Source organism: Lycium ferocissimum, unplaced genomic scaffold (genome assembly GCF_029784015.1).
Source record: "Lycium ferocissimum isolate CSIRO_LF1 unplaced genomic scaffold, AGI_CSIRO_Lferr_CH_V1 ctg3752, whole genome shotgun sequence".
Taxonomy (NCBI): Eukaryota; Viridiplantae; Streptophyta; class Magnoliopsida; order Solanales; family Solanaceae; genus Lycium; species Lycium ferocissimum.
The window spans coordinates 22,781-35,751 of NW_026725482.1; the positions used below are offsets into that span (position 1 = coordinate 22,781).

The following is a 12,971-nucleotide window of genomic DNA, read 5'->3' on the forward strand; positions in this document are numbered from 1 at the left end:
CATGACGGGCTGTCGGTCCAAAAGGTTGTGTTATGTTTCTCTAGAATGGATTTTTGGTATTTCCAGATGAAAGTCGTTCCAGCCAAATTAAGCTTAAAAATGACGAACATTCAACTTCAGACGAAACGACAATACATGAAAGCCGTTTAGATATGATTTGAAATTGAAGTTTTGTTTGGAAATGCAACTTGAATTTCTTAAGTTGTATTTTTTTTATAGATATAGAAACCCCACAAGTTGCGAAAACCATCAAACTTTCTCATTTCTTATGCAATCTTAACAAATGAGCAAGTTATAGTTTATAACAAAATTAATACGCCACTAGAAGGTCTTTCAAAAAATACAACATCAATTGATTAAACTTTAGTTTAATAAAATGAAAAATTGAACATGAGTTACAGTGTAACTACTCTTTAATATAATCCTCTCACATGGTTGGTAAGACCAAATTTATTATAAATATGCTACAAACTTGTAGATCTTTTAATATTTGATATAAATGGTTGATAAACATGATTGGTAAATATATCTACCAACTTATGGATCTATTTTTATAAAATATAAACTTATGGGTCAACTTTTACATTTAAAAATTTTGAAATCTTGATTTGGAATCCCAAATCATGCCTTTTTGGATGATTTGAAACGTAGATTTCATCTCATGAAATGAAATTGCACGTCCAAACGCCTAACCAAACGCCTACACGAAATTCAAACATACACTATTATTATTGAATCAAAATTGATACTGAAATTTTTACCACAATGTCGCCAAGGTATATTTTGTCCTGTTTTTTCTTGTCCCTTAGTAGCTTTTTGATATTTGGGTCAAATATCAAGTTAATATTTGTCTTATATTAGTGTTCCTGGACGTTATTTTTAGATATTTTATCCTTTGAATTGCAAATTTTTGGTTACATCATTCTATGATATATAGAACACTATTCATTATCGGTAAAGTGTATTGGGATTGCACAACAACCTGCATTTTTGCAAATTTCTGAGTTTTGACTTGTAAATCCAAACCTTGCTCAAGTTTTACATATATACAAGCTCTCGTAGTGAAATTGTACTGAGCAAATATATACTCTTAAATCTATTTTTATGTGTTACTCCTATTAGATCCTCTTATCTATTTAATATAAGAAACAAAATATTGTAATAACAACGTAGACGTTTAAAAAATAAATCTCACAATAAAAAAACCATATTAATACTATAATAAAAAATTCAAGATAATTGAAACGATTTGGAAAAGTTTAAAGAATAATCGGGAAATTAGTAGGATTAAACTTTACTTAAACGAATCAACCGAACCGAAACATTAACCCCTAATCCCAAAATAGAGCATCCAGTGTGGCTCACACGGACACAGTCGCACATAAGTCGCGCCCGCGCCACTTTCCAAAACTTGACATGACAACACCTTATTATATAAACGAGAAAGGGGTTTAGCCGTTTTAGGGTTTAAGACATTATAAGTACACACACAAACAACAACAACCCCAACAACAAGGAAGAGCAGCTGTCTCCAAAAAGATGGGGACAGAGAAGAAGCAGAAAATGGTAGAGGAGGAAATAGGCATTGATGGGAAGCTTGTTATCTCCGTTGAAAAATTGCAAGAGTTACAAGACGACCTCGAAAAGGTACTCTTATTTTTCCCACATACAGAAGAGCTTCTTCTATTTTCTTAAATCATAAAAAATTGAGTTTTTTTCATATTGCTTAAGACAAAGGCTTCCTTGGGCCGAGGGTCTATTAGAAACAACCTCTTTATCTCCAAGGTAGGGGTAAGGTCTACGCACACATTATACTCCCCAGGACCCCAGACCCACTTTGTGGGGTTACACTGGCTATGTTGTTGTTTCTTAAGACAAAGGCTGATTTTTTTTTTTTTTTTTTGGGTTAGGACTTATCAGATTTTTCTATGTTTGTATCAGTTTGTTGCTACTTGGATATTTACCTCCAAAGTTAAATGCATTATTCAAGATTCAATTTTGAGTAGTGGAGAAAATACTATTGGCTGTGTTGTTCTAGTCTTTGTCATTTAATTGGCTGACTTCAAAAACGTAGGCAATCTTTTAAAGAACTGTCAAATTTTACCTTTTTCTTTTAGGAACCATTAAAGTTCAACTTTTTAAATCATGGTTGGAGTGTACTTGTATAGTTAAGTAAAGTTTAAATGAAAGAACTGCAGTTACTGGAACAGAAGTAAACTTAAGAAGGGGGAAATTTCAGAGATTTGCGGCCTGCTCTTATATGACATTAAACAAGCAGGATCATAGCGAAAGATATGTGAAATGGAGGATGACATTGACTCCTAATCTCCCCTATTATTTTGCATATAGGTTGTAAAAGGCACAATTTTGTGTTTGGCGGGGGAGATGCATGTTTATTTAACTGCAAATGTTTTCTTGACACTGTACACCTGGAATTGTTGGTTGTGTTGAGAGATAAAGAGAGTGAGAGCTGCGAAGGTAGGAGGATAAAGGTGAAAGGGAAAAGAAGGAAGGAATGTAGAAAAGAGTTGGGGTGTGTTATTTCAGAGGAGAGCAAAGTTTACTAGTAAATATTTTCAAAGAATAGTAAAGCTTATGTTTCTATATTTCAACTTTAGGATCCCCCAGGATTTCGTCAGAATTGCCTCTAATTTTTATAATTGTGGCATACTCCGAATGAGTACGTGATAGATGGTTTGCGGAACTGGACCGAGCAAGGGGAGATGGTTCACACGTGGTAATTTTCCCTCGAGCTTCTGTGTTGCTTGGGTTTTTTCTGTCTTATGGACCATTGCGAAGCTAGAAACATAAAAAGTTCGGGTGAGACTTGGGACGAAAAGGGGGCGAGCGGTAAGGGGTTAATTTTGAATTTCAAGTAATTTTGTCACTAAAGAGATAATCAAAGCAAATTAAATAAAGAAAATACGTCAAAAATAAACAAGAAAGCTTGGTGCAGGGAATGTGTCAAAGAATCATGACCTCTTGCTTGAGATTGAATGTCTGTAACACCGTTTTTCACTTCCTTTAAATCAATTATGAAATGTATGTTGGGTCCATCCCTTATTTTAGGGAAGAAAACACTTCCCTTGTTTTGAGGAAGAAAACACTTCCCTTGTTTTAAGGAAGAAAACATCTTCCTTGTATTTGGCAAATTGTCAAGTGCTTGCTTGAGTCACCAATGACATCAATAGGTTCATCTCACACCTATAAATAGGGAAGCTTTCTCATTTGCTAAACACACCAAATTGAAGAAGACAACACATCCCAAAGAGAGAAAAAAAATCTAAGAGAAATACTCTTAGTGAAAGGCCTAAGTAAGAGAAGGTCTTTGAGAGAATTTTGTGTGGTAAAATTCTTGAGTGTGTTGGGATTGGGGTTGTGAGGTTGAGTGTTGTAAACACTTGTAATATTTCTTCTTTAATAAGATGCAAACGAATAACGTGGACGTAGCTCTCGCATTGAGGGTGAATCACTATAAACCGTGTGTGTTATTTATTCTTCGCTTACATCACGACGTAAGTAGGTTACGTCTAAGGAGGTTGGTATTTAAGTGGTCACCGTGACCTCCAATCTTTCCTGGGAACCTGCTTACAAAGGTCGGATTTGGGATTTTAAATCCTAACAACTGGTATCAGAGCAACAGGTTGTGTTGTGATTTAGAAACGATGGGAGGCGAAGATGGTACGACGCACGGCATCGGTAAATTCGATGGTACAGATTTTGCGTTACGGAGAATGCAAATTGAAGATTATTTATATGGCGTAAAAACTTACGAACCTGCGAGTCCAAAACCGGAGGAGATGAAGCAAGCGGTGGGATCTCTCGGACAAGTTACCGGGAGTCATTCGGCCGATTTGTCAAAGAACGTTGCTCACAACGTGGCAAAGGAAAAGACCACGCGAGATATGATGAAGGTATTGTCGATATGTACGAGAAACCTTCGGCAAATAATAAGGTATTTCTCGTACGAAGAAACTATTTCATCTAAAGATGATGGAAAATGCTCGTCTTTGCACACGTAAATGAATTCAATACCATTGTAAATCAATTGTCATCGGTAAAAATTGATTTTGATGATGAAGTGTTTCTAATTTTGTTGGCATCCTACCAAATAGTACGGGGAGCCACGATGAGAGCGACGGTTAGTAATTACAAAGAACAAACTAAAGTTCAACGATGTTAGGGATCGTATCCTTCGAGGAGGTGCGCAGTGTGCATTCGGAGAGGCATCGACGAGTTTCGCTTTTAATGTTGAAAACGGCGAAGGCAAATTTCGACGTAAACTACAACCGAAATAAGGGGCGGATCGAAGTCGAGGAATGGCGGGGGTCAATCCGGACCGGGACGAACACATGAGTGTTGGAAGCTGGAAAACCGGGTCACTTCAAGAAAAGCTGCAGGGCGCGAAAGGAGGGACGAGGGGGGGAATCAACGCCGCTACGGAAGACATTGGCGATGCGTTGTTCTTATCGGTTGACGGCCGATAGACTCTTGGGTGCTTGACTCGGGAGCGTCTTTCATACCACCCCACATCATGATATAATGACAAACTACGTGGTGGGAATCTCGGCAAAGTTTATTTAGCCGATGGAGAGCCGCTAGACGTTGTTGGCACGGGAGACATTAATTTGAAGATGTCAAATGGATCCTCGTGGAAGATTACAAAAGTTAGACATGTTCCAAAGACGATGCGAAACTCGATCTCGGTAGGTCGGCTTGATGATGAGGGATATGATCTCGATTTTGGTAATGGGTCTTGGAAGGTGGCGAAAGGTGCTATGGTAGTTGGCCAGGAAAAGAAGATTGGCACTCTCTACACGCATGACGACTAGTCGTCGTGATATCTTATTCTTGTGGTTGACAACACAAAGAAGACAGATTGTGGCATTGTTTACGGGACATATCGACGAGAAGGGGATGAAGCATTGGTGACAAATGGCTTAATTCGGAGTCAAGACGGTGGACCTTCATACGTGTGAGAGGCCGCATTCTCGGAAAAAAAGCGAGTAAGCTTCTCAAACGCGGGCGAGGAGTTGAAGGTCGAAAAGGCGGAATTGGTACACACGGACGTGTGGGGACCTACCACGTTCCCTCTCTTCGAGGATCACACTACTACGTGACCTTCGTTGATGATTCAACCGGGAAGGTGTGGGTTTATTTTATGAAAAATAAATCCGATGTGTTTAGTGTATTCAAAAGATGGAAAGCCATGGTCGAGAATGAAACAAACCTCGAGTTGAAGTGTTTGAGGTCCGACAACGGCGGAGAATACATTGATGGTGATTTCAAACGGTATTGTGCCGATAATGGAATCAAGATGATGAAGACTATTCCTGGAACGCCGCAACAAAATGGAGTAGCCGAAAGAATGAACCGAACGTTGAACGAGCGTGCTCGGAGTATGAGAATACACTCGGGGCCCCAAGACATTCGGGGCGGATGCGGTCATACCGCGGCCTTCTTTAATTAACCGAGGGACCGTCGGTTCCTTGGATTTCGGAATTCCGAAGAAGTACGGAGTGGCGAGAAGGTAAATCTTTCATTTACGAAAGTGTTCGTCGCTTATCATATGTTCATAATGATGATACGGCCGGAAAGCAAGCTTGATCCAAAATCAAAAAGTGTTACTTTATTGGCTATGGTGACACCGAGCTTGGTTATCGATTTTGGGATGAACAAAATCGGAAGATCATCCGGTTAGAATGTTGTCTTGATGAAGGTACCGTACAAAGACAAGTTGCAAAAAAATTCGAATGTCGGGACAGGAATCGGAAATAGTCGATTTGAGGACTTTCCGACACCCGAGCCGCAGCAAGTGCAGTACCGAGCAAGAGGAACAATAATCCGATAGTATCGATGAAAGTGCCGATTCCGAAACAAATCAACGTACGCCAATCACGAATCGCGTATCATCCAAAGATCGAGCCGATTCACTGTGTACTCTCCATCCCTCAACTACATTCTACTCACCGATGGGGTGAGCGGAATGTTATGAAGAAGCAATGCAAGTCGATGAATCGACTAAGTGGAGCCGGCAATGAAAGATGAGATGGACTCTATCGGCAAATCATACATGGGAATTAGCCGAATTGCCAAAGGATAAGAGGGCATTGCAAAACAAATGGGTTTATCGGATAAAGGAAGAACCCAATGGAAGAAGAAAGGCATTATAAAGCAAGGCCGGTTGCAAAGGGATTTCAACAAAGCAGGCATCAAACGCCGCAAGAAGAATATGTGAGGAAAGTTATCAAAAAGTTCAACATGCATGATGCCAAGCCGATCAACTCTTCGTCGGAGACTTTCGGTTGTCAAAGGATCATCGTCGACAACCGAGGATGAGAAGAAGCGAGATGGACAAGATACCGGACATTGCACGTGCAGCGGGAGTTGTCACCGATTTATGAGCAATCCGGAAAACAACACGGGAGGTGCCGTGAAGTGGATATTCGGATATCCGAAAGGTAGCTCGAGTTGACCTACCGTATTTCCGAAAATCGAAACGATTGCAAGGTTATGTTAATGTCGACAACGGTGGTGATGTTGACAACTGAGCAATGTTCGGCTTCGGTTCGCACGAAGTATGAAACTAGGAAAGAGCTGTTGCGCATCGATCAAAGTGTGAAGACAAATTAAAATTAGTCTTGAGTGGGAGATTTGTTAGGTCCATCCCTTATTTTAGTGGAAGAAAACACTTCCCTTTGTTTTGAGAAGAAAACACTTTCCTTGTTTTAAGGAAGAAAACATCTTCCTTGTATTTGGCAAATTGTCGAAGTGCTTGTCGAGTCACCAATGACATCAATAGGTTCATCTCACACCTATAAATAGGGAAGCTTTCTCATTTGCTAAACACACCAAATTGAAGAAGACAACACATCCCAAAGAGAAAAAAATCTAAGAGAAATACTCTTAGTGAAAGGCCTAAGTAAGAGAAGGTCTTTGAGAGAATTTTGTGTGGTAAAATTCTTGAGTGTCATTGGGATTGGGGTTGTGAGGTTGAGTGTTGTAAACACTTGTAATATTTCTTCTTTAATAAGATGCACAAACGACAACGTGGACGTAGCTCTCACATTGAGGGTGAATCACTATAAATCTGTGTGTGTTATTTATTCTTCGCTTACATCACGACGTAAGTAGGTTCTGTCTAAGGAGGTTGGTATTTAAGTGGTCCAGCTGTGACCCTCCAATCTTTCCTGGGAACCTGCTTACAAAGGTCGGATTTGGGATTTTAAATCCTAACAATGTAAACCTGTAGGCAAAGCAAAGACTCTTGTATTGGCTCCACTGATGGTCCCTTAACTTCAAAGGAAAAGCTCAACATAAGATAGTTACTGCAGTCTAAATCTTCCTAATAAGTTTCGATTTTCCCTCTTTGAAGTTTGCTGGTAGTGGCTCTTGCATAATTGGCTCTACTAATACCTACCATCTCTGTTTTGCTACCAAGCTTACAAATAGAGTGTAAGGAAGATTCTAAATATCTTAATATACATGGATAGACGGTACATCAGTTGTGATGGCTTTCTCAATGTCTGTCCTGTTAGTGGTCATTTTGTGGCTTGTCCCATGCTTCTTGTTTCTTTTGTGTTAGTAGACGGAGGATATAAATTCCTCTCCTCTTCAGTTGTGTGTTAGTGATGTGTTTCTTCGGGCTTGTTGTGATTTGTGCATCACCTAGATTTGAATCCATGAGTCCTTATGATACATGGTTGTGCCATATAGGTGTTCGTATTCATGAAAGTAAGAAGCGAGAACTATTTTTCTGTCATGTTTGTATCTATGCTGCCATTTTTTTTGACGAATGGGATGGATGTCAAGTGTCAGTAGAACAGATGGTCTAGCAAATGGGCCGGTCCTATGGAGATGATTTGCAATTGTTGGATGTGCCAGGCAAATCTCTGCTATTCTTTTGGTCCTATGGTCTTTGATGTATTGTGGGGCAAATGCAATACTAGAAACTAAGAAACTTTAGGACGAGAATCCCAGTGCACAATTTGACTGAATTTGATGAGATCTGGCGTGACATGTGAATGATCAATATAAAAACTTTTGCTAGAAGCTTTCCTTTTGTTGCTTAATACTGATAGTATATTGTTTTATTCTTGGTTTTAGATTTTCTGCTGTTGCTTTAAAAATTTTCACTAGCAGATTAATGAGAAAGCAAGTGATGAAGTGTTGGAAATTGAACAAAAGTACAGTCATATCCGCCAGCCAGTCTATGATAAGCGAAATGATATCATTAAAGCTATTCCTGACTTCTGGTTGACGGCTGTAAGTGATCCAACCTGATTTTCTCCATGTTGCTGAAAATTTTGAAGTGCTTCTCATCTATGACTCGTGTCATTTGCTTGCAGTTCTTGAGTCATCCTGTTCTTGGGGAACTTCTAACTGACGAGGATCATAAGGTTTGGTCTAATTTAGAAACTATAAAGCAGACAATTGTCAAATCTTCCACTACATTGCTTTTCCCAGTTTTGGTCAATGCTGAATTAGCAATCTGACTCCCAACTCTTATTAAATTTTGTGTTCTTCATTTAGCTTCTTGGATTCTGAATCTAAATACATAAGTGACTTTCTTCATGCTAGATTTTCAAGTTTCTAAGTTCGGTCGAAGTGGAAGACTCTAAGGATGTGAAATCGGGTTATACAATCACGTTTGTAAGTTCACCCTGCACATGAAACTAATGTATCTGCTACAAATCAATACAGAGCACTGATGATCGTTCTCTCTGTTTTACAGAACTTTAACCCAAATCCTTATTTTGAAAATTCAAAGCTATGGAAGACCTATACCTTCCTTGAAGATGGACCTACAAAAATTACTGCTTCAACAATTCAATGGACAGAAGGCAGGGTGAGTTTCCAATTTTCTATTAAGTGGTGTATTGTCTGTGGCTTATTAATTTCCTCTCATTAATTATATTGTTTGACTTGTGAAGGGCATTCCTAATGGAGTTGGTCATGAGAAGAAAGGAAACAAGCGACCCCTTGCTGAGGAAAGGTCAGTTTACTCATGTTTAGCATTTATGTGGGTTTATCTTATTAACACGACAGCTCAAGAAGGTCTCTTGATTTTTTTGTATATATCAGCTATCAACTTTGAAAGTTTCCGTGAACTTTAACCTTTAGTTTTTCCATATCATGCTTGTCAACTTGCAAGCAGTCACTTATTTTGATTGCATTGGGTGAAGCCTTAATTTGCCTAGTCTCTGATAGGAAACTTTGTCACCAATCACTAACAATCAGGACTGGACAGGAAGTTGCTGATATTCACATAGTAATGCAGACGCTTAATTGGTATTCTTGTTTAATGTTTAAAACTTTCAGGTAACAGAGCCCAACTTAATCTTATTCTATCACTGTAGACATAGCCCAATTCAATGTGTTTGCATCACATGTTGAATACCTTGATGAAAGACAGAGGCACAAGTTTTTAGGATTTGCTGATAATTATTAATTTAGTCAGCTTTGTAGACACTGTTTTAACAATATGTTTGCACTCTCCGAGTTAGCCCCATCAAGTACATCATGATTCTCATTAGCAGTTAGTTATAAGATGATAAGTGGAAGGATCACATGTTCAGTGGCTTGTATGTGCAGCTTCTTTAGCTGGTTCAGTGAAGTCAATCAGAAGGGAGATGGTGAAGACGACGAGGATGTGTTTCTGGAGATTCAAGATGAAGTAATGTCTTTATCTTGCGTATTACTTTGCTAAGATTTTTTGTTTCTTAGTTATCTATTTTACATTTTTCGGGGATAATAAGCTATAGTATTCGTGGGAAGTTTTCATTTTCACAACTTGTATCTTTGTTTTTTCCTCTCCTTTTTGCAGGTTGCTGAGATAATCAAGGATGACTTGTGGCCGAACCCTCTAACTTATTTTAACAATGTTAGTTTCCGACCATCTTCATTCTTGTTTCCCATGTTGTATTAATATCGTTAAGTCATGGAAGGTTTGTTGTCTCTGAATGCTTGTCTAATGTTACTTTGCCCAGGATCCTGATGAAGAAGATCTTGAGGATGACGGAGGCGGCGATGAGGTAGAGATAGTTCATTCTTCATGAATTGCAATAGTTGTGATAACATTATCTAGATTATAAGCACATGCATACTTATTTGTTTGCTACTGTAATAAGCATTATTTGTTTTCTGTGACCTATATGATTTTACACTAGTATAGTATGAAAAAATGAAACTGCATCACTGTGATAGGAAAGCAACTAGCCTATGAATGTCTAAGGCTTTTATTTTGGGTCTATTATGGTCTAAGAACAAATTAACATAAGGGGTTTAAATGAGTTTATTGGGTAAACCAAGGGCAATCTGTTGTATGATTGTAGTATTTTTTCCTAGGACGACAACTTTTGAGAAAAGGTTTAAAATTGTCCTTTGCTATAAAATTGCTCAATTTTATCCTCTGTTAGACTTTTGATCCATAAATACCCTTGCCATTAGCAAATCGTTCCATATTTGGCCTTACCATTAGCGAAGCTGCTCCACCTTGAAATGGATTAATTCCACATGTCCAAAATTTTTGAGAAAAAAAAGGTCTATTTTTACCCCTCAACTTCTCATATTGGAACTCTGTTAGTGGTCAAGGGCAAAAATGAGACTTTTTCCTAGCAGTGGAATAAAATTAGATCAAATGTTAACGGATAGCAAAGCTGCTCAATTTCTGATAGTGCATGGCAAATGTGACTTGTTCTCGTGATTTTATATCATTTTTGGGTACTTGTTTCTCTTGGATCATGTTTCAAGTGCTCAATGACACTATGGATTGGGCCTACGGAAAAAGAGCAACTCTCTATATAACCCAGTTCTTGTACCCAACCTTATATTTATCTTCGTATTCACTTTTTCTTTCTGAAATAGAATTTCTTTCCGCATTCTCGAATCTTAACATTTATGTGATGATTTGAATTTTACATCCAAATCTGACTGCTTACTTGCACCACAGCTGAGATACTTGGGGAAACTAAAGTATACCAAAAAATAACTGTCATCTGTAAAATATTCTTTTCGAGAAATCTTTTCCACAATCTAAGACGGCACCAGAAAATATTTGAAAAAAAATCTGTTTTGTAGTATGAAAAAGAGGAAGACACTATTGAGGGAATGGGGTGATGATAGTAGATGGTGTGGATACTGTAATGATGGGAGAGGACTTGGTGGTAAGATATTCTAGCTTTACACTGGGAATTGTGAGCAAAGTTTGAAAACTAATATATGTCAGTGGGAAATGCTTCTTTTTTGTGGAGTCTTCGAACTATGTGTCAGCATGAAAGGGAGGGGTATAGCTAGACCATTGAGTTATTTTTTTCCTTCGGTTCAGAAGTAAAAGAGAAATAAAACTGGATGTTATATTGACCGTCCTAATCTTGATAGAAAGGAAGGAATCATCGTCTTTTCACTTCGGTTTCTAGTTTTATGCACATGGGTAAGGACGAGTTGATGTACAAAATTTATAATGGATGTTCATCTCTCTGGTCCCTGCCTTGTCTCTTCTTTTTCTGTTGAATACCATTTCTCTCCTTTCTCTGTTGAAGGTTAAAAAAAGTTGCCTTGTATAATTTACACAATAGATATCTTGTGGTTGTGGGAAAGTTAACTGAGTCTTGTGAACTGTATTATTTTGATGCTCGTTATATGTTTTGCAGGATAATATATATCATAAAGATTGTGACTTACTGACATGTACACTGTTGATTTTGGGATCAAGATTCATAACAATACTTCCTAATTTGCTTTTCTATTGTGAATAACATTAGGTGAAACAATTTTTATACATGGTTCTTGGGTCTCTTTTTATTGCAGAGAGCCAAATGAGAGATTATTAGCTTGAATTTCGTGAATGCTTGTTGACTTAATTCGAATTACTGATGCAGGGAAAAGACAGTGAAGGCTCTGACGATGATGAGGACCAAGATGACGAGGAGGAGGATGGGGATGAATGAACTCTTATACACCTCTTTTTGAGTTACCATCTTCAAAGTTTTGTTGAATAGGTTTTAGTGTCTGTAAAGAGGCTTTAAAATGTTTGGAAAAGAACGGAAATATTAATAGTTGTGAGGTCATGCATTTGCGCTAACTCTATATGTTTTTTGAACCTTGTTGTTTTATTAAGTTTAAGCAGCCCCCTTTTCATTGAGTAATGACTGATTCATACCACTTCGCAAGGAGGGTCTCTAAGATTAATCACCTTTATCTTATTAATTTTGCTTAAGAGTTAGATGTGTTGATTCTTTGAACAAATATTACAGTTCGTAAACCAATTAGGTGTTGGAAAGATCTTTCATATATCTGAGGTGTTCCTCATGTTTGGTTAAAGGTAAAACCAAATCCATCTCTTGTGTAGTAGAGACAAGATTAATCTTCCATCCAAACAACACGAAAAAGTAACAAAACATATGTAAAGAGCGCAATTGACGTGCTGTAACTCTTCAAGTATTTGCATCTAACGTCTTTAAAGTAAGACACTTTAATATAATATGAATAAAACATATAGTACTATTCTATTGTAAGAATTCATACAAAATTTTGAACTTAAAGATCCTTTTTCCCAAACTAACACTTGTATGTCTATACAATATACCCGAACATTGTATCAGTATCAGTAACCTGGACTAAGAACCATGCCTTCCATTCATGTTGTTTCTTGCAAATAAAACATAAAGGAATATAAAGTTCAGGTTACTGATAAATTCACGTATTGTACTATGGCCACACAACATTTGTCTTATGGCTGACATTATTAGATATGAAAACACAGCCATCTATTTCTTTACTCTGTTTTTTCAATAGAGCTAAATTTTATATATTTATTTGTTTTTTTCCCTATGATGAGTCGTAATCGAAAAAGAAGTGTAACTTGATATTAGACGTCTTTCCTCTTGTTTTTCCTTAAAATTTCTTAGCGCAATGGTGGTTCACATTTTATGCTAGGCCATGTATCTTTATTCATTTGCGCTAATCCCTCA

General features: G+C 37.7%; 1 protein-coding gene across 2 annotated transcripts; it reads left to right on the forward strand.

Moving 5' to 3' along the window:
* Nucleotides 1–1,464: 1,464 nt before the first annotated feature.
* Nucleotides 1,465–12,142, forward strand: LOC132044156 (NAP1-related protein 2-like). Of its 2 annotated transcripts, XM_059434650.1 has the most exons (11): nt 1,465–1,647; nt 8,143–8,265; nt 8,349–8,399; nt 8,581–8,652; nt 8,735–8,848; nt 8,934–8,995; nt 9,595–9,676; nt 9,827–9,883; nt 9,990–10,034; nt 11,080–11,165; nt 11,880–12,142. In XM_059434650.1, the coding sequence occupies exons 1-10, from the start codon at nt 1,540–1,542 to the stop codon at nt 11,116–11,118; spliced, it is 753 nt and encodes a 250-aa protein (XP_059290633.1). In that variant the 5' UTR covers nt 1,465–1,539; the 3' UTR covers nt 11,119–11,165; nt 11,880–12,142. The 2 variants fall into 2 exon arrangements, with proteins under 2 accessions (XP_059290633.1, XP_059290632.1); XM_059434649.1 differs by lacking the exon at nt 11,080–11,165.
* Nucleotides 12,143–12,971: the final 829 nt, after the last annotated feature.

What these genes read in the sequence shown, in the direction of transcription:
- LOC132044156 (XM_059434649.1), top strand. Translation starts at nt 1,540, where the DNA reads ATGGGGACAGAGAAGAAGCAGAAAATGGTAGAGGAGGAAATAGGCATT. An exon ending in CGACCCCTTGCTGAGGAAAG is followed by an intron (nt 8,996 to 9,594) that starts GTCAGTTTACTC and finishes TTGTATGTGCAG; the next exon opens with CTTCTTTAGCTGGTTCAGTG. An exon ending in ATGACGGAGGCGGCGATGAG is followed by an intron (nt 10,035 to 11,879) that starts GTAGAGATAGTT and finishes TTACTGATGCAG; the next exon opens with GGAAAAGACAGTGAAGGCTC.